Here is a 23082-nt window from a genome sequence, read left to right on the forward strand (position 1 = left end):
GAATTTATTGGAATCGGCAATAAATTTTAAAGAAAAATTTTGCTATCATACAATTCGTGAAGTTGCTAAACTAACTAAACATAGCCTTGCAGCCGTCAAAAATTAGTAAATTATTGAAATGATAGACAATATTCCTCGAATGATCCTAATACAATTTCAGATTATGACAAGTGTCTTACAGTATGAAAAATAAAGAAGAATTGGAATTTCTGGCAGATAAATAAAAGAGGAGCTACATGGCATGTATAAATCTGATACTGAAATCTGAACTTCAAGTTTTATGTCCCTATTATTTCTAAGACAATTCTAACTCAAGGATCCACGAATTTCAATATTCACTTTTATAGTTTTGATTTTTATAATAAATGTTTGCAAGCAATAAGCTCTTAATAATTTAATAATACATTGTGAAACATTCCTAAACGAATTGTTGGTACGAATATTTGCGTATACATTTTTGTTTAGATATTTTCAATAGTAAATAAAACCTTACATTTATTTTTCGAATACAATTATGTGTTAGGTGCTTATCACAAGACAAGTATTATAATAGAAGTTACCGCACTTAATAATAATACTTTTTTAGTTAGCATAAGTTGTAAAAGTTATTTGTTCCTTTTTTTTGTCTTTCTTATAAAATATCGACGAAAAAAATGATCTACAAGTAGAAACGAATAAAAAGTAACAAGTTTCATTTTAAATTGGATCAAGATTACCTGCATTTGAATGTGGCGCAGAGGTGCACTCTTTTTTTGTTGCAGACATGGCGGCTGGCTCCAAATTATAATATACATAGTGCCAAAGATGCAGTACAGAAGAAATAATGTGTACTTTAGATATACATACACTAGCCGACCAGAAGTAACCTCCTCTTTCAGCAGCAACTTGCTCTAGTCCAAAGAGCCAATAACGTTGTTGATTGCACAGCCTCTTTGATATCTTAAAATCTTTTGAGTTCGTGTTTTTAATTTTACGTATTTTTTTTTCTCTACACAAAAAACTATTAAAACAAAAACAATATCAGAGTGCTGCAAAAAAAAAATAAATATACTTCAATCTTGATGTGCATAAAAATGCCTGCAAACATGTTTAACACTTCCCAGCGGCTATTTAGAAATAAATACCTATATTCATCTGAGATGTTAAACTCTATGCTCTTGTTGTATATATACGGATGCATATTTTTCATCAAAATTATCATACATATTGCACTTGGGGCATTTTGGCTACCTTGTTGCGTTTACATTTTTCAAATTCTTTGATTTAATTTGTTTTAATTATATCCAATTAATAAGACTAGTTAAGTGTTGTGTTATATGTTTATGTACAGAGGTTGGTTTATTTAGCTAAATTTTCGTATTTAATAACTTAAAATTAATTAACATATAGAATGACTTAGTAGTATCGGAAGAATTGGCTGTTGAAAAAGTCTAACGATGATGGTTGGGATTGTGTTGCGAAATATTGACCTGAAATAATAAATAAATTAAAAATATTTAAAATTTAATGGAATTCAAATATGATTGATGTAGGATAAAATGCGGTGGAATGTGTTAGTGAAATTTAGTAAAAGTGCTGTTTTTATATTGTGAAGAAACATGAATGTGCAAAAATGAAAATTTCGGGAAATCGTGTTATAAGATTCATGTGATTGACATAATCATAATGATGTCTGAGTTTTTTCAAATTTTAGCAAATCATAGATCACCTAAATGGGAACCGGCTCAGACCGACCAAAAATTTATTCTTAGAAATTAGCATACTTCGTAAATGGTCTTTAGTTCTGCTCCCAAACGACAAACCTGCCAGTTCGTAGCAGAAAAATTTAAATAGATTGCTTTCCATAAACAAATGTAAAGATATACTTGTTCATAGAAATGTGTTTAATTAGGTATAAAAGTGTGAAAAGTTGGTTGATATAAATTGCGAGCGTTAAGAAACAAAAAAACTGAAAAATTACATTTTTCTCACTGTAAATAAATAGAAAATGCTTAAAAGCAATAATTTAAAATAATCCAAGTTGTTTGGCAAACTAATTAGGTACCTACCTACTTTATTTGAAATTTTAACAGTTAACTCAAACTGTTTAATTTTATAATTTGAAACATTTTGGATGCAATTTTGATGATATAATGTTAAAAAAATTTCTTTAGGAAAAGTGGGGGCAAAATCGCCTTTGGGGTGAAAGACTGTTTCCGTACTATGTTGTATTATTTGGCAACAGTTGCAATACAAAGTTTTACATTTTCTTACTGGTTCCGGATTTGTTATTAGTTTTTTTTATAATAATGAATGTTTCCTTCAAAAAACAATAAACTTAATCAATAATGACTTTATTTTAGTTCAAAAATGTTTTTTTTTTTGTTCTTAAGACAGTCAAACACTAAAGAGCTTATCCCCACCTCCCCTACATTTTTCTATTCAAAGGACGTGGCAACTGACCAATGCTTAACAAAAGTTCAGAGGAAATGGTCACTGGCCACACCCCTTAAATGGAAAAATGTTGTGGAAGTGGGGGCAAGAGAGCAACAATTTAGTGTTTGACTGTCTTACAAAATAAAAAGTTATGTCTAAACTACAGAGAATTTATGGAGCAAAATTGTCATTTTTCATCATCAACTATCGCAATGGTCGATTCCACCTCAGGTTTAAGCCAGCTGGAGTTTTTTTCTTTCAGTTTTTGGAGTTTGAGCTTGACAGACAATATTCGTTTTGTGATTTTTAATAGCTTTTCTCTATACCGAACTGTTACCTAATAGCAAAGTACCTACAGTTAATTATATCTTTATGATGTTGGAACAAGCATCAAGATCAAAAATATTTCAAAAAAACCATTATTTTTCCCACTGGGCTTTCCTATTAAGCACTTTTGTACATAATCTTGAACATAGTTTATATTTTCAGGATTGAAAATCCAGGATCCCGAAAACCCAGAATCCCAAAAATCCAAAATCCTGAAAACCCAGAATCCCGAACAACAAAAATTCCGAAAACCCAAAATCCAGAAAAGAAAAAATCCCGAAAATGAAACAGAAAAAGTAAAAAGCTCTTCAAAATTGTCTGTTAACTAAAATTTTAAGTGAAACATAAAATAAAACACCAATTAAATAAAAATTTAAACACAAATTTATAATTTAAGTACATATGAAAATTCAAAATTGTTTTGATTTTGGTTTAATGAATTTTTCCCCACTTAACTCAATTAAAACACAACACTGCTGAAAGCCACAATAAGAATTTGAAATCAAGTTCAAAGCGACATAAGTGAATTAAACAGTTACATTGTTTTTTAAATGTGTTTACTTCATAACTTCATACTTAAGATTTTCTTTCAAAATCGATATCCCGAAAAATTATAAAAAATGTAAAATTTACGCAAATATATAGTTTTTCGAGATCGCATTCGGGATTTTGGCTTTTCGGGATCCTGGGTTTTCGCGATTTAGGGTTTTCAGGATTTTGAATTTTCGGGATTCTGGGTTTACGGGATTCTGGAATTTCGGGATTTTGGTTTTCGGGTTTTCGGGATTTTGACCTTGGCCTTGACCTTTTGGCCTTTTATGATTCTTCTAAATAGTACTTTCAAATTAACTATTCCATGTCTGGAAAACGCCAAAACTTGAGAACAGTTGTAACATCTGGGTAGGAGCGATAACGTACCTATTTAAGTTTCTTGGATAAAATACAAATTCGGGGATAGGCGATAGATCGACAGCTGAATTGCCACCCTCGCCTCCTGCCTTATATTGAATGTCTCCCTTGGTTTTATTTATATTTTTATAAACAATTTTCAGATGACACCTATAAATATCAAAAATTCATCCTCACACACGATCTAAGAGTAGCCAAATCCCTTTATTGCGCGTATAAGATAAAAAAAATGCCAAACAAAAATCTTCTGCGAATTTATATTCCCTCACCTCCGATATAATGGGACCCCGAAAATCAACATGCCGATGCTACATTACATGTTTAAACCATAATTTACATTCATTCCGAGATTGAATCCTAACTTGACTAGACTAATAAGAATTAAAACAATTTAGGTACACAAAAAAATGGAATAAAAAAAAGAACAAATTAATAAAACTCACAAGTTTAATTTTGGACTTAATTGCATTCAACACTTACCTACATATTTTTGTAAATAAAATTAGGAAAATTTTATTGACCTTATCTCTTATTTTGCTTTTAAAGAATGGAATTTATTTTCAGGACTCTGAAACCAAACGAAATCCTACAAAAATCTTGTAGTTTTTATTTTGGCTTTACTGGACTTAATCAAAAAAAGAATGTTTTTTTAAGGGACTTTATTCGTGTCATGACCTATGAAGTCTTAGCATGTTTGCATAATGAACAGGTGTTTGTTAAATAGTAAATATCAAAGAAGTATAACTAATGAATTTTTGATTAACTAAACTTTCACATGTTTATAGGATATAAATCCATAAATCACGTTACACCTCCCGCCTGCAATTACTTTGTAAATTTTATGTGTTCAAAATCCTTTCGGCTGCTGGCTGGTGCACGATATTGGTATAAGAGAGCAGTCACATGTTGAGATTGTGGCTAGAAGGGCACGTTATAAATTACATAACCTCATCCCGCCATATCTCAATAGGTAAAACAACTATACTATACTACCTTCTGTTTGTGGTTTACCAGTGTGTAACCAAGGCAGTTGGACGCATGCTACTTCGTAAAGGTAGACAAGCAAAAAGAAATTGTGTAACACAATTTCCATTTCACCCTCCGCTCGGATAGCAGAATAGCTGCGCACACAGGTTGAACATACTGCCGCACCGACCGCCACTGATTCGGGAATGGTTTCATTTATTTTACTATTTGTGTTTTTTGTTTACGACATTTTCTATTGGAAATATCTGCACAGAGGTGATGCATCACTGCACAAGTGGGTAAAAAAAATTGATTTTTTTTCTAATGGTGGAATTCTTCTATGCTACTGCTGCCGCCATCGAAGAAAAGTACTTGTATTAAATTAGTTATTTAAACTTGCATTTTACCGACCGAGGTGTTGGCAATCAAGCAAGGTCATAAGGTTTTATAGTTTTTTTGAATGCTACTTTAATTGTCTTAAAGTTGGTTAACATCAATTACTACTCTGCTGGTTAGACAGTTCATTTACTGAAAGCTAAGAACAATTTGGTCCTACTTTATTTGGATAGCAAATATTCTTGGTAGTAAAAATAAGAGTTTCAATTCAAAATATGTTGCTGGCGGAAAGAATGTGCATTACTATAGAACTAACCAATCAGAAATGCGATGCTTGGCTAAATATTTAGTTCCTAACTTTTTTAATTATCTCATTGATACTTATTTAAATCGATCTTGTCGATCAGAATGTTATTGGAAAAGGACATGATTAATGACATAATGATGATTTACCGAAAGCAGCAAACGCCCTTGTTAAGCCCTTGTCTTTTATAGTTTCATCGACAAAACAAACCGATTAATTTGATCGATTGTATATTTTGTAGATTTTCAAGTTAATAATTAAATTGCACCCAATAGAAAAATTCGGGTCCTTTTTGAAATATTTTTGTTCTTTGCTTTTCCCAACAACATATTCAACTGAACCGGTCAAAGTGTTGAATATCTGACGTCATCAAAAATATTGTCTTCAATCTGTCAATGTCAAAACCCAAAACTGTGTGTCAGCACGAGTGTCATCGTACCCGTCACGTCAACGCATTTTGTTTAACGATAAAACGACATGACGCACTTGGAAGACTTGGAAGCGCTGACTAATTTCATTGATCGTGTTATCTTAGCTTTAGACTCATAACTCATCATACTATTGAAAGAAGGCAACTAAATATTTGACAAATTGTGTCTGTTGCAATAAATTGTATTGCTAAAGCCTAAACTGCTGAACAAATGGAGCGATTTTCTTCAAACTTGGCAGTTAAAACTGTTCGGAACTCCCTAGAAGTGAAATAGAAATTTCATTTTTACCGACTTCCAAAAAGGAGGAGGTATTCAATTCGTCTGTATTTTTTTTTTTTTTTTTTTTTTTTTTTTTTTATGTTTGTTACCGCATAACTTTGGACTGAGTGAACAAATTTTGATAAATCTTTTTGTATTGGGAAGCTGGTGGCTGCAGTGTGGTCCCATTTCAATTTCATCTTCATTTAGCCATAGGAACTATTTTAAAAATCATAAAACCCAGTTTTGAGCCATGGAAGTCGGTTCTGTTTTTTTGCTAAAAATGATTATTTAGAACCAAAATTAACGGTACCTGCCATATAACGAAAAAGAAAAATTATTTTTTTCAAAAACGGCTCTAACGATTTTGATTAATAGTTTTGTTTGTAAGACCGAATTTTTGAATAATTTTTGGAACCATTATCATAGCTGCCAAAAATTTTTTTTTATTTCTGAATTTTTCGTAAACGATTATTTTTTACCGACTGCCAAAAAAGAGGAGGTATTCAATACGTCTGTATTTTTTTTTTTATGTTTGTTACCTCATAACTTTGGACTGAGTGCACCAATTTTGATAATTCTTTTTGTATTGGAAAGCTGGTACCTGCAGTGTGGTCCCATTTCAATTTCGTTCAGTTTTGGCTATAGAAACTACATATGAGCAAAACCATAAAACCCAGTTTTGATCCATTTGTCGGTTTTGTTTTTTTTTTTTTTTTGATAAAAATGATTATTGAACAACAGCGTTAAGGTAACTGCAATATTAAATTTCAAAAACCATATTTTTGGATTTTTAAAAGATATGTATTTAAAATTTTTTTGAAAACTTGCGTTTAAGCGTTTATTAACATTTTTTTTAAAACTAAATATACTTTTTTTTTTGGAAACATGAAAGAAAATAGTACCCGTATTTGTCTTTGAAAAATTTGGCTACTTCTAATTAGTTTTTCGTGAAACTTTTAGGACATCAGCTTAATGATGAGCCCCTAAGACTCACCAAGTTTCAAGAAAGAAGGTTGGTTCTCCAAAGAGATTAACGGAATAACAGGCATCTTTTACGTTGTCTCCATTACTTTTGAATGGCCCATAAGTAAGTAAGAGATACTTATAGTTGAGTTTTTGAAATATAAATGAAACTCGGATAAAATATTTATATAAAATTATAACTCAGGGTGCTATTCGAGAAACAGATAAAGTTAGATAAGGCATTATTTTCTCATTTTCTGTCATCGCTAAAAATTTGGATTTTTTGTATTATTTTTATGTTAGCTTCACAAGTTTATAATATTTTTGTTTGGTGACCTTTCTCTTCGAGATTGATTTAATCTTACAATTACCAGCCATTCTGGTTAATCATGATTTTTTGTAGTAGATGCTTCTGATGCTTAACAATCTATTATTGAATGTTAATATTAACTTTGTTTTATGCGAACCCCACATGCGGAGCCGTAGTGTGAAGCAGTAAAGTGGGAGAGTTGTAATCCCATCCGAGATCATGACTGTCGTCGACAATGGAGAAGAAGAAGAATATTAACTTTGCTTATGAACTTCATATTTTCATCCCTTCTAAAAGTTAAAAAAAAAATTGTGAATTTCACTTGTTTACATAACACATAATCTGCTATTGAGTTTTTTTTTAAATACATAAAATTAATATATTATATATTTTCAACAAACTCAGTTAAGTATATCGCTTATAACTTTTACTTAAATGTAAAAATTAAATCCATAAAAAGAACCTTATACCAATATGCTAGGTAAGGAGTTTTATGTGCTTGGATATCAACTCTAGTAACACTAAATAAACCTTATACCATTTATGTAATGTATGTTTTGGATTGTTAGGTTTAATGCTAAAATTTTGTTGGTATACTATTAGAAAAAAAATCATATTTACACAAAATTTAAATCAAATAAAACTTCGATAGTGCCAAAAAGAAAGAGCATATTTTTTTTATATATATTTGTGCTTTGTATAATAATGTAAGTTTATAAAAAATAAATAAAAAACTAATTTTTACAATAATCGAGTTTGAATATATTTTTTTTTATAATCTTAAACTAAAGTTTAGCTATGGGTATGTTTTATTGCTTTATTTAATTGGTATGAGCTAGATTCATCTTTATTAAACGTTATGTAAAACTATAATCTCACATTAATGTTATAATAATTGATTAATATTTTACGTGCATACACAAAAATCACAAATATTTTCTTATAAAATAAAATATGTATATAAAACAAAAACTAGAAAAAATTTAACTACATGTGCTATTGTGCATAGTTAAATAAATTTATGTGCATGTGCAATTAAATAATAAGTGCATAAAAGGATTATGAGGATTATGTATGTGTTGTGTATATGTGTTTGTGTATAGGGATCTTCTAATATACATTTAAATTAAGTTCGGGAATTATTTAAGCAAATTTCTCAAAAACGTTTATTACTTTGGGATGGTGGCACAAAGCCAAAACCTGATGCACCTACAACAACCCCACTCGATTCAATTGGACTGTCACGTGGGGGTGGGGGGAAAACAACTGGTCCTTTAGGAAATAAAAAATAAAACAAGCATTAAAAATTATAAATGAACAAGTTTGTAGAAAAAAGAGCAACTCAATATTCAAAAAAAAAGTTTATATGTACCTCTATCTTGTCGCGCGTCTCTGATTCCATTGTTGCTGTAATCATCTGGTATTGCGTTAAGTGAAAATCTTCTATCAAAACCATTGAAAAATTGTCCAGATACAAGGGTTATTGACATGCAGATGGCGAAGAATACGGCGAGCTGAAATAAAAATACAAAATTTATGTTAAATCAATAATGAAGATAATAGTCATAATAGTCATTTTTGTACTAAAGAAAATATTTTTTTTTTTCATTTTTGACTGTAAATCTTGCCAACACATATTAAATGCACGTTATTCATAAAATTCCACATATAAAACGTATTTAACCTGATTTTAACAAAAAAATTCCTACAACCACCAAATTAAACAAAAGAGCTGAGGTCAAAACTTGAATATATGAAAAACCATTTTTATGTAAAAGTTAAGGGCTCAAGCTAAATTCCTTTTATTTAATTTCGTACATGATACAATTTCCAACAAAGAACAAAAAAAAACACTGTTTAGTTTTTGCTCTATTTATTTTCAAAAATTTATTTTTGTTTTTGTGTGTCTAAAAAAATTTACATAATTTGAAAAGAATCTAATGCATTCATCAATGTCACTCCAAATGTCAAAACATTATGTGTAGATTACTTTTGCATATAAAATAAAAATGTTTCAAAATTGTAACATTTTTATCTTCAACAAAAAAAATGAAGTAGGTATATACTGGTTCGTATACTATAAAACAAATTCGTTCTGCTTTGCATATGTAAAACTAACGATTTGGTAAAGAAAATGAAATAATGAACTCTTTCAATGGTCAATATAGCCAAACCGAATCGTGTTCAATCTCTAACCTGAGATGGATGGAAAGAAAACAAACAAACAAAAAAAAAAGATTTTTCAAGTCAAAGCTGTCAAAGCCAGATAATCGTGATCTAGTCGACCATTATCAACCATAGCTCTCTGGAGACCCCTCTTGTATAGACGATTGAAAATCTAGTCCAATGTGCTACTTGTGGCAACCTGCAAGTAAGGTTTTTAATTTTTGTTTTTATTATTTTCTTCTTCTACTCTATTTGCCATACCCACGGGAGGATATTAAGATAAATGTACCCTATTCTGCTGGCCTACATTTGAATGACGACTTAAATACAACTGATGATTGCCTCTACAGTAAAAAAAAATTAAAAGACTTGTTTCGCCGCTTGTGCAGTATGAGGAAGTGTTTTTAAGATAAAACAAAAAAAAAGTAAAAATTGCAGCGCCACCACCTATTGCAAATACAAACCGGCACACTCTATATTGAGTTGCACGAACTTTTGATTTTTAAATTGCACCGATAATCAGTGTCGATTAATCAGTTGTCTAAAAAGTGACTTCTGTGTTATGAGGTCTTGCATACACGTGGTCGTAGACCTTCCTCTAAAAAAGCTAGATATTTTTACACAATTAAGATTTCAATCTTTTTATCCGAGGTTAACGCCTTAAAACTTTCTTAAAGTTAATTTAAAAGTGAAGTTACAGTCTAACTACATTGCCAGTGAAATGTTGTTAATTTAGAGATTTGTCAAAGCTAAGTAACTATTTTGTAAATGTTAGATTTTAAGTTAAGGTGGAAAAAAAATGAGTCCGAAGGAGAAGTTAGGATTCCTTAGTATCGTAAATGATTCATTTGAATCATGGTTATTAAAAAGGCAAGGATAATTCAATGCGTGATAAATAATGTTAAAAACGCGAATAGAATTGGCAAATTTAAAAATAGTCAAACTTTATTTTTTTATGACAAATGAAAATTTATTAATTATGTCATATCTCTTGCAAAATTGTTATTAAAATAAAAGCTTTTTTGACATATATCATACATCAGTATATTAATCATTTTCAAAGAATTTTTGCTTGTCAAACTCTCATCGGCACTCACTTAAAATTTTAAATTGATTTAAATGAGGTCAATGCAGAATGTGTGCATTATTTCTCTCATTGGTAATAAAATAATTATATCAACCAAAAAGATGAAAGATAAAAGACATATACGAGTTCGAGTATGAACAGGCTTCATTTTTTACAAACAAAGCAAAAATGTTTCCTATACAAATAGAAGAATTACCGCCAAAGTAAACAAAGACTTAATACATTTAAATTGCTAGCACGCGATTAAAACCGGCTGCCAATAATAACTCATAACTTCCATATGATACCAATTTGTTGTTGAGGTGAACCACCAGAGATTATCTCTTTGCGAGCACACGAATGTACTCTTTGGAATTGAAAGTGGTACAATAAATGTATGTTAGAAAATGAATTGAATGCATTTTAAAGGGTGTTTTATTTCGAATGATTTATTTTTACTTATTTTGTGACATAATATTAAGATCTACATTGGTCAATTTCGCAATTTGTGCCTGGATAATTTCCATAATGTAACCTATTTGATAAATTATTTATGTCACGTTGTCATGAAGGTTTAAAGATCTTAGAGTGAGTATAAATAAATACAGGGCATCCTTAAATCACTTCTTCGTATAAAGACATGTTTATTTCTTTGCGAAGTTCTAAAATATACCTTGTTCCTCACCTTCTTATTTTAGTGTGTTAATTTAAACAAGACAATCTTTTTAAGTTGCTCTTAAACGCAAAAATTTTTAAATGACAAATATCTTGTTTTGTTTAAGTTTAATACGAAACACCCTTTAGTATGATTACCAAGTAATAAAATTATATATGACAATAGAGTGCAAGGCAATAACATTTAATTTTCCAATGCCAAAGTTAAGGATGGATTTAAATAATACAAATTTGCAAAGGTTGACTGCAACCAAAATGCACTACGTTATAATAACTCTCCATCATGCATAGGTTTTATTATATGAAGTTTGTTTTTTGACTTAATTAATGAATATTATTATTGAACAAATGACATATGTATTCCTAACAGCCAGCTAAGAAAACAAGCAGAAAACATGTACATAGATTCATGAAAAAAATTATTAACATTAAAAAAAAAATTTTTTTTGGGACATTCTGCGCACTTGTGTAAATTAGATATCATTTCATTGTCTTTTTTTTTTTTCGTGGCATGAATGCTCTGCCATTCAAAATAATGACATGGTTCCATTAAGAATGAACAAGAGCGTGTGAGAAAATTGCTTGATAGGTGTCATTGGCGTAAAGAGACATTAAACGCTTTATCGTTCTTCAAGATTCCTCGAGTTCTTTCACGATAAACTATGCTTAGTTTATCTGTTTTACATGCCTTAGAGACATTATTTTTCTTTCAGTAAGCAAATCTATGAATATTGAATTTTTCTGAACCATCAAATATAATACCAAACCATACTTTGCAATTACCAGTTGATTGATGTTAGTTGTGAAAGTTGACTTAGACTGATAAAAGTGAAGTGACATTTGTATCAAAGTCTAAACCATTTAACTATGTACATAACTTACTGAAATTAAATCATACGCTTGTTACATAATCTACGTACGCTATAGGATCAAGTTTTTGATATAACCAACTCTGAATAACGAGGTGGCAAACAAATACTATCCACTTTTTGTTTATAAATGTCAAAGTCCTAATTAAACAAAATAATTAAATAAAAAAGAATTTATGAGTGGAAAATAAAGTATAATTATTGTGTCCTTTAAAAGCTATTAATTGACGTTTTTCTTATAAGGTACTAAGCCAGTAGGTCAGCGGAATTTCAGTTTAACCCTTAACACTATAAAAGTATGAAACAAAAAACATATTTATTTACTTGCAAAAATGACGCTCCTTAAATATCAGCATATTTCACCATTCAATAAATTTTTTATTAATAAAAATGACCACTTAAAATACTAATTGATTAATTTCATCTATATTGCCTTTCAAAATCTGTATTCATTAATCGCCTCAATATCCATACTCCTTATACTTGCTCAATCTGAAACGATTGGTGGTAATAAATTTTCTTATATACTACCCACATGTGGTTTTTCATTCAACTTTAGTTACAAGTAAACTAAAGAAACTCACCCACAAAAATGTAACAGCAACAAAAAAAAACTTTAAATTTCATATCGGATAGCTTGGAGCATACGAGTGAGTATGTTATCCATTGCAATATCACGATCTTCAAATAGATAAATGTTTGTTTTTTGTATTCATTTTTGCTGCAGTAGCATTAGCTTTTAGCTATCCTTTAACAAATTGCAAGTATCTCACATTTTATACACATACCATTCGCTTATTCTAACCTAGAAAACTTGTATAATAAATCTTCACATATTGCCAAAGTAATTAATTATTTTTCAATTTGTTAACAAAAAGTAACAAAAAAACAAAAACAAAAAAGAACAATCTCAATCCTCTTTGGTGTGCTATGAAATCAAATTTCCGGTTGAATACATTATTCTGTTTGATTTTTTACCTCTCGTCATAACCCACATAATTGTATCTAGATAGGTACTTGTATACAGTATATAATATATTGGACATGAAGTAACAAACATAACATACCTTACCTACTGATCTGGTTCAGTTATGAAACCTAGAAATGTGGTCAATGGTGCGCGAGGAGAGAAAACATGTGTATTATTAAATGATGCCGCGAGCGGAGCGAGTAACCTCGTCCGTTTGTACTTGCATGATTACACCTTCGCATAATTTAATTGTTATTTTATGCAATTCTAGCCTTGTCCCACCTCTCATAACTAGAGTAGAAATTTTTTTGAACAAACTATAATAACAGAGAAAAACTTCAGCTTTTCCTATTCTAAACGTATAAAAAGCTAGCTGCATTTTGTTTCTATGTGCATACAAACTTTTTTAAGACTTTAAAATATCCAACCTATAGAGAAGTGGACTTGACCTATTATTATTCTGAACGCCTCATTTGTTAGCCTATATAAACTATCCTGCCTAAGATTAATGCACGGCCTTGCACTTTTTTATCTTTCCGTTTGTTGATTCAGGAAAAGTTTTGCCTTGAAAGTATAGATTTTATACAAACACGATTTATGCCCCCTTGATTTCAAATATGTTTTTAATTTTGCCTTTTTTACTATGCCTTTTTTGTCTACTCTTGGCAATTTGTTTTTTAAATCGAAAACAAATTTTGAATCTAAATTTCTATAGGTAGACCATAAAAGCTTGAAATTTCGTTAATTTCAGTTGAGATTAGTCGATTAAAAATATGACAGTAACATAATCTTAAAAAAACAAATTTGCTTGTACTGAACACAGAAAAAGAAAGTAGGAAGATTGAGTAGATAAGGTACTTATCTTTTCTAAATCAAATTTCTTATATTTTTCTCTAGCTTTAAAATAAATCTTTAAACTTTGAGCGACCTTAACCCTTTATTTTGACATTTCTGTAACAAACCAAAAAAGATCCCACAAAAAATCATACGAAGTATGTGAATTGCTTTTGACTTTAATTACTTAATTTTTCATTACTACTTTACCAAAATAATTGAACATGTTACCCAGAAGTGTCGATGAAAGTTCGTTAATGACAGTTCATTTTGAAAGTTTGGTTTTCTTGAAAAGATGAACCAATGACGTACAGAAGTAAGAAATTAGAAGAACATATTTTATCTCTCTTAATTTACAAGGTTTTCTTTGCGGATTTTTGGAAAATGTCTAAAAGTTTAATTAAATAGTTTTTTCTTTGATTTTTCACAAATATTTCTATTATCCGCTATTTGTATGTACTTAATATCCATAAACTAATCTTTTTTGAATCTAATGTATTAAGGCCTTGAACCATAACAGTAAATGCGTGTGATTCTGTCGTGCATATTTTTTTGTAAGAAAATGCATTAATATATGTAGGTTCGACACGTTCTCGTATATCGATTAAACCGAGACTGCCCAGCCCATGGCATTTATGTATTAATAATTATTCATTTTCAAAGTCCAAAATTTTATATTTTCAAAATGATATAGAACAAATTATGGCCTAAATGAGCCAATTTCTCGTTGCATCAGGGAAACTAATGCTGTATGTTTAAGGATTGATATTTTTAGAAGTTGTTCAAGAGATACTTTCAAACTATATGTTTTAAGCATTACCAATTCGTAATTTAATAATTTGTTAATTATTTTTATTCAATTTTTTTTTACATAAATAATTGTTATTTATTTTTATAATTTAATTTTACTATTGTTGATTTAGTTTTTAGTCTAAAAAGAGTACTATATCTCTGTTTAATGAATATAAATAAATAAATAAACTGTCACCAAAAAATATATTGTGTTCCCTATGTAGCTAAAAGCATCAATAAGTAACAACTGAAACTATATCTTAAATATAAACTGCAAGCTGTATTCTCAACCATAAAATTTGATTAATGAATTAGCCATAACAATTAGCTACTAACATTAGCAATGAATAATTTATGTCTTGTTCTCTCTCAAGGTAACTCAAGCACATGGTAAACAAATTATCTTTTTATAGTGCAATTTTACCAACACAAAAAACCAACAATATTCTATCATGTTTTAGACTTGTAATTTCAACCCAGAACAGTGTTATGCTATAGATTCTCTCTGATTACTAACTCCAAACTAGAATGTTTTGAGCAATTTGTTGGATGTAGCTTAAAAGAATCTGTTTGCTAAACTGGAACAAATTTAAATGTCGGTTCGTGCAGGTTGCAGCACCATTTTTAACAATGCAAACTCTGCACCAGCAATTAACTGGTTATCGGACAGATTAATTTTTGTTTGACCTTCCACCTACAAATTGATTGTAAATAGGCATAGGCTTGAAAAGATATGAACCATAAAAGCGTGTCATAACTTATATAAATTGTAAATGTTTTCACAAAACACCCACCCAACAAACTGAAACTGGTTTGAGCTATTGTACCAGAAATATTTGAAGCACTTCAACTGGAACTACATACAAATAGTAGCAAACATGACTAATCTCTGCGAAAGCCGCCTTCCGGTTTGAAAGTGAAGTGAATGAATACTGTTTGTCTAGATGAAAAATGCTATAAGTCAAATCCGTAACACGATTATTACAGTTGTTTTGTTATTTCTATCAGATTTTCAGATTGGCATTCACTTTTCTTACACAAATTCGCATTTATTTTGAATCTTTTATATCAAAAATAATGTAAATGATTAACGTAATAGTGTGATTAAGGAAGTGCTATCAAAAGTGACTATCGATTCCCTCCAAAAAACTGATTCGAACGTCTATTAATCGATGATAGTTTAAATAATGGACTTACTTCCTGCTACTAATTGACGATTATTATCTAACTCATTGATCCGGGTGATTGGTCACAAGCTATAACAACCGATCGACGACACGGTCAGAAGTTGTGTGGTTTGAACAAAAAAAAAAAAAAAATAAATTCAAACCTCAGAGGTCAGGTGGGTTATTAAATAGAAAATTATTGCTATTAATCGAGAAATGGTATAAGAAAATCACTATGCAGCAATTGTGCATTATTGAAATCTGAAGGTGGTAATTATTATTTAACACACAGTGTGATATATGTATTAGTCAAAATAATTGAGTTCGATTGGCCTTCAGCAAGGTGAGAAGTTTATTATTGTTAGATAAAATCTTGAACTTCTTTTATCCATTTAAATCGAGAACGATTTAATGAAAAGGTGTTTACCGGGAGATTGCACTAATGTTGGTATTAGATAACAATTTTATTATTTTAAAGTATTAAAGACATTGACATATAAACAATTCAATTTAACTAAAAAGAGGTGGGTAATGAAATTAAATGAGATTACTCTACGATATTGTATACCTATGAGTAAGCAAACTAAAGCAATTTTATTTTCTTTGTTAAATAAAGTTGCTGACATTAAATAAATTGTTTCGACAATTCAATTAAATTCATAAGAAATTGCAATTTTTTTATTAAATTTATAACATGGTAACAGGCGTAACATTAAGTTGATTTTCACCTTTATTTTTACCATTTATACAACTCAATTAAGTTGATTTAATATAATTAAAATTGTAATCTTCTTGTGAATGTTTAATCAGAAATTGACAACAATAGGTGAATAAAGTTTATTCCGTAAAGGTACTTTTACTTTCATTTAAAGTTATAATTTATTTTTATAATTTGAGTTAATCACATTAATTTAATTTTAACGGAAAAAAATTATTTTTGCTGAAACAATTACAATTAGTGCAAGACTTTTAGCTTATAATAGTTTTTATAGATCAAGTTTCACACAAAATTAAATTTACCGATTTGGCCAACTAAATTACCCAAATTGTAAATTTCTTTAAGTTAACGATGTGGTAAATAAATTATTGATATGGATTTGAAAAAAATTTAAGCACAATTCTAAATTTTCGGAAATGTAATAGGTACCTACTTGTTTGATCATAATTTTTAAACTAGAAATCATTCATGTACAGAAAAAATATACTTATACCTATTCCTATGGATAGAGTCTTAAAAAAAGGATATTATTTTACAAATTCAAAACACTTAGTATTTTTTGTTTGCAAATCTGTCCGTGCATTAGGAGTTTGCATTGATTACAAAACAAAACCCATCTCCCAACAAGATAAGAATAGAAGTTAAATCCATTAAGATACAGAGTTTTGACAATTTGGGGATATTAGTTTTTTGTTTTCTTGGTCTTGGGGATATATTTGTTGAACTACTCAAAAATAGGCTCCCAGATTTCAGCTACTTGCCATGATTATCCAGGGCTTCAAGAGTGACAAAATCCATACAAAACTGACCAACTCAGTCGGGCAGCGACAGAGGAGGGCAAATTCTCCGGGCGGTACTTTACTAGGGTTGGCAATCCGAGCGATAAATTTTGTTCTAAACAAATAAAACTTACAAGACGGATTCTCTTTCCAGTCCAAAAATTTTCTTAAGCACGGTATTATCTGCTAGATTCCATATTTTTTTCAGAAGCCAATGCGGCTGAAACTGATTTTAAAAATGGTTTACACATTTTCATAACATATAAACCACATGGGTTGATAGTGTCCTTAGTTTTACGAAGGAATCATTTTCAAAAACTTGGAATTTTTATGGAACGTTCCAATCCCAGTTAAACAAGATTTTTAGTTACGGATATTAAGATGCGACTTATTTTATAAAAATGATCTCCGCCAAAATATTATTGGTTTCCTTAGACGGGTTCAGTGCTGAAATACAGCAAAGATTTCAACACCTACGAAATTTGACGACAAAGCTTGATTAAAATTAGGTCCTTCATGGAGATATTGCAAATGGAAGAGGAATGTTATCCAAATTGAATCAAAATCTAAAGAAAACAGAGTTTTCTTTGTTTTGATACCAATTTTAAAATTTTGTGTCGAATGCATAATTTTCAATTGATTTAATATCCAAATCTAGATATTTACATTTATTTATCACTTACTTAATAGATAACTTATCTTTAAATAAAACATTCAACCAATAATGATGGTAAACCCAGACTTGTTCTTACCATATATTATAAATAAAAAATGTAAATCGAAACCATCAACAATAAACTGCTTCGGCGCCTCTCACTAATGGATCATTAAAATCAATTCCACAGTATTATTATCCATGCAATATATGCAAATGAATCTCCCGGTGACTCAATTATTATAATGTCGATAGTAATCTAACACCTCATAAAATTACTTAACACCAAACTAAACCACATGGAAAAATATGTATCAATATTTAATACATCGTTTAGATATAAGCATCACCCGAAACGTCTACGCATTTGCAGACAAGACAAGTTTTCCATCTCGACCAGCTTTTATACGTCTAGATATCCCAATGCATGTGCTGCCGTGCCTCCAACTAAAAAAAAATATATATATTACACCAAATTCACATTACATGCGTGCTTTGCTAAATGAATCCGGTCAAGCCTGTCATCGATAGCCCAACAACTAACCGACCAACGGCTACGACCGACGCGACTTATGAACGACTTTTATTGCCTTGCCTTGCGTAAAGAGCAATTTGTGAAAGATTTCAAGTTCAAGATGGAGGTTAAAAAACTGCAATAACCACTCAACATCAATATTCAGATAAAAATAACCAAAATCAAACACAATCGCTAATTGATTCGTTAACCTGTCTGAATCAGCCGTAGCCGTGGACTTTGCTAAAAAATTCCTGATCGGCAACACGCACCGTTGCTGCCAGATTCATTAATCCAAAGTGAGTGTAGACTATGCCCGTATCTAAACCATACCAACCAGCCACTCATGTGCGTGTAAATCTGTGCAACGCAATCAGAGTTGTGAAACTAGGCTTTGAGGTATTAAGATATTATAAACCAAAAAAAGGTGTGTGCGGTGTTGGCTTCATGTTCGTTTATATTTTTGAAGAAGGGATGAAGGAGGCTTGAAGTGGTAAAGCAAGGCTGTTTGTTATTTTTTTTTTTTTTTTTTGGTTTTGCTATTCGAGATATAAGCTTTTGATAGCAGATCAGGTACCATAAACATTAAACAGCCATCAAATAATGACTCTTAAACATTGACAAATATAATTTTTTGTGATTTTTGATTGACAGCCGATGAATTTAAGATCTGTTCAAATGTTTGTTTTAATGACTGATTATGCGTCGGAGCTTGGAGGCAAAAAAACTGATGTTGATTTTTTCCATTGAATCGTGAACTAAACAAAAGACCTGATTTATTCTAATGAGCTAGTATGTATTCATATTCTTTTTAATTTCTGTTTGACTTCCTACCTAGGTCAAGGCAGCCACACTACCTACTCAAATTACCTTGAAAATTCTTTGTTTCTATTTGGTACATATAAAACAAGTTTCAATATTAAGTATATGCAAACACTTTATTAATGTACTTGTTAACATATCTGTTGGGAAGTTAATATCGGTCATTTAGAACAGGTGGTAAGAACTTTTTTATTACTATATTTTTAATAGGAATGTAGTTGGAAGTTTACAGGCCTGCCTTCCTGCACTTTTTATTTTATCTTAATATTGTTAAGTAGAAGCATATAATTCATGCCAAATAATTTCTCTTTTACCAAAGAAAAATGGGCTTTATATTTTCTGTGGGAAGCTTTGATATTTCCTGAAGAATTTATCAAGAGAAAACAAATTAGTAAAAATAACATTGAGCATCTTGTTTCATTTGTTTACTATATATAAAATAGTTCAAATATTAAAACAAAAATAATACTAATAGTATCTATGGTAAATTTTAAAAAATAATAATAATTCTTACCGTCTTATATTTAATTTTGTCTATTTCTGAACCAAATTACAAGCTCTAGTACTCTTTATTATCTCATGCAAAAAAAATTAAGTACTTTATTGGTATTACATTTTACTTTGTTTTTTTTTTTTTATCTCTGTAATTTTTTACTTATTGGACTTTATATAAAAACTATTGGAACATTGATGATCTACTATGATACAAATAGTGGAGTAACTAAAGCAAATTATTAGGGAACCCGGCCGAACAGCTCTGATTTTAATGATCTTTTTTTTCAAACGTCGGTAATTCAAAATACTTCAAAGTCTATAGGTTAAAAATTGCCGCTGTTGCCAGATTGTTATTTAAAATTAAATTTTTTTTAACAAAACCATTTTTGTTTTCCTTAAATTTCATAAAATAAATGATACCAAAAGATTTTCTAGTTAATTTAAGAAAAAAAAAATACATGGGAGTAAAATACAATCTTCAATCGTTTAAGCGATAAATGCAATTTTCTCATAAGCTGACTTCAAACAAAAAAAAAATATTTTGAACACAACGACAACACCTACAATATTTGCATAGGTACTTGTTATTACGTTATTAAAAATTTTTAAATGACTTTTTTTCAAACTTTTTCGTAGTAAAATATGAATTTATTTTGAAAAATGTTTGGCCGTAAATATTATCAGATGAATTTCGAAGAAGAAAAGGTAATATTTATTATTTCGAAAATTAAAAATTAGTTATTTCAATTTCATGAGATTTTTTTTTTTGATAAAAACTGAATTTTTGCATTGAAATAATTGATTTTCGCAAAGACTTTGGCAAATAAGAACTTTAAACTTTTGCTATTTAACTCTTAACAATGAGGGGTACTGAATGAAGAAAAAATAACTTTATATGTACATATTTAAATGCTGAACTTAAAAAAAAATAAGTTAACTTTTTTTTCAAAATTAAAAAAAGTTCTCCGAAAATGAAATACTTTTTAATATTTTTCATAAACTGAGATACAAATTGACAATTCCTTTTATAATTTCAGATTATAATAAGTGTAACCAAAAAAATTTAAAAAATAAATGCATTCTATATTACGAATTTTTTTTTTTTTTCAAAAATCTGAGTTTAATTGCCATTTTACCAAAAAGCTTCTAGCTTTTTAAAAATGTATATTTTAATATTGTAGAAGTTGCCGTTTTGTTCAAATATTTTTTTTTATGTTTGAATTGTCCTACACTCCCATATAGTTGCTTTCCTTTCATACAATCTTTTGGCATTACTCAATTTATGAAATTTAAGCAGCTTTTTGAATTAAAATTTCTTTTGGCATTAGTCAATTTATGAAATTTAAGCAGCTTTTTGAATTAAAATTTCCTTAAGATTCTCTCTTTATTGTAACATTTTTTTGTGAAAATGATGAAGAATGTTCTTCTGAGTCTCTAAAAAACTAAAACATTCAGAATACTACTGTTCCTGTTCAAAACTTTTGCAATAATAAAGAAAGATCTTCAAAAAAAAAAAAAAGTTCTGATATATTATTTTCTTTTCTTTACACTTTTTTGTTGATTTAAAGGTACATTTTAAGCCTTTTTGTACCCTTTTCGAATTAAAGTAATTTTTTTATATCAAAATCGAAGAAACTAAAACTATTGACATAGCTATTAACTCAATGTCTCAAGCAACAGTCTCAATGTGACCATTTTTTATAGACAGAATCTATAAAACGTCACTAAAAAAAAAACAACAAATTCAAGTATTTGCATTGAGAAAAAATATTTGATGCCAGAAAAAAATTTTCTTTTGAATATAAAAATCAGAATATAAAAGTTAAATAAAGATGTCACAGTTATTTAAAAAAAAAATAATTGCAACTGCAAATTTCCATAATATTCCATAGACAAATTGCATCATTAATTTCGAAAACCGTTTTTTTTTTTTTCATTTTGAAAACGCGTTTAATGTTTTTTTTTACAGTTCTTAAATTCAAATTAAAATAAAAACAAATTAAGCTTACGAAATTCATGTTGATTTATTATTTATTAAAGATTTCACTGGAAATTTTATGTGTATCCTTATTTTTCCTTATTTTCGATTTAAATACACTTAAATCTTTGCATAAAATATTTAAATGCAACACTTTTATCACAAAATCATTAAACAATTGCACTTCCTCTTTGTTATAATATTTAAAAAAAAATGATCACTTGTAAAAATGTTTTAAAATTAAAAACAAAATTTACAATTTTATTTTTTAAAGAAAGAAATGATCCGAACGAAAGAATTAAATTTAAATAATTTTATATGTAACGCGTTTCTACCCTTAGGGAGAGGAAATAGAAAAAAAAGAAAGAAAGAAATGAATATTAAACAGTCTGTGTAAACAGTCTGTGCGAATGGCTAGACAGTGGAACGCAAAATGAATTTATTTGCACTCAGATCAGTTGGTTTTATATTAAAAATCGTACATGCTCTCAGTTCTTACATGAAAACTCTCTTACACGCGGTCATATTTCTCTTGTTGTTGCATACCAGCACCAGTACAGCATTCACTTGATGATAACTTCACCACCTTGGTAACTATAGAGCCTCATACTAAAACCTATTATCAACAAAAACAAAAGCCAATTCAGCACCAGCAGAAACTTCACAAACATAAGCTCTCGCATGTGCGCTGCTCTACTCGCAACTTATCCAACAAACAATAATAATAACAATAAACTTGCTATTGCTTGTATGTGTATTCGAGCAACAAACGAACAGATTGTTTTGTATCTGTGTATCTAACTTAAACCACCACTAATACAATTAAAATATTTTTGCTTAGCATAATCATAGTGCACACAATTGAACTTATTCACGAGAATCATCTCATCAGTATACAACATGCTGTATTTGTTGCGCTTGCTTGTATAATATCTGAAAAAGCGTATCGGTGATCGCGGTCCAGGAAAATGCACATGCACCAGATGTCTTAAAACTCTCAAGCTTTGCGATGCATATAATTATATTGGATGTGGGAACCAGTTTGTTTGCATACAGATTGAAAGCGAAAAGTGACAAAAATTCTCTGACATACAAAATTTTGTTTGCAACGTTTTGCATGCGGTTGTGGTGGAAGCCACAGCCAGACGGTAGTTTCTTCTTAATCTTACCACCTATTAGAGAACAAGTCGATTTGTTTGTATATGAATCAGTTCTTGAACAAGTTCTCGAGTTTAAGTTGGCGACAATTTAGCGCCGCGACATTATTTGTTTCAACAAGACTGGAAGACGGTGAAGCTGAAATGACCATGACAGTCGAAAGTATATGTAGATATTGCTTTAGCTATGCCCAAACATAATAT

At 29.6% G+C, this 23082-nt stretch overlaps 1 protein-coding gene across 1 annotated transcript; it reads right to left on the bottom strand.

The window, feature by feature from the left end:
* Window positions 1-1307: 1307 nt before the first annotated feature.
* Window positions 1308-22097, bottom strand: LOC129915863 (uncharacterized). Its single transcript, XM_055995559.1, has 4 exons — window positions 21753-22097; window positions 8595-8736; window positions 8396-8494; window positions 1308-1469 (listed from the first exon to the last, which is right to left on the bottom strand). The coding sequence occupies exons 1-4, from the start codon at window positions 21759-21761 to the stop codon at window positions 1396-1398; spliced, it is 324 nt and encodes a 107-aa protein (XP_055851534.1). The 5' UTR covers window positions 21762-22097; the 3' UTR covers window positions 1308-1395.
* Window positions 22098-23082: the final 985 nt, after the last annotated feature.

The sequence above is a fragment of the Episyrphus balteatus genome, chromosome 3 (genome assembly GCF_945859705.1).
Source record: "Episyrphus balteatus chromosome 3, idEpiBalt1.1, whole genome shotgun sequence".
Taxonomy (NCBI): Eukaryota; Metazoa; Arthropoda; class Insecta; order Diptera; family Syrphidae; genus Episyrphus; species Episyrphus balteatus.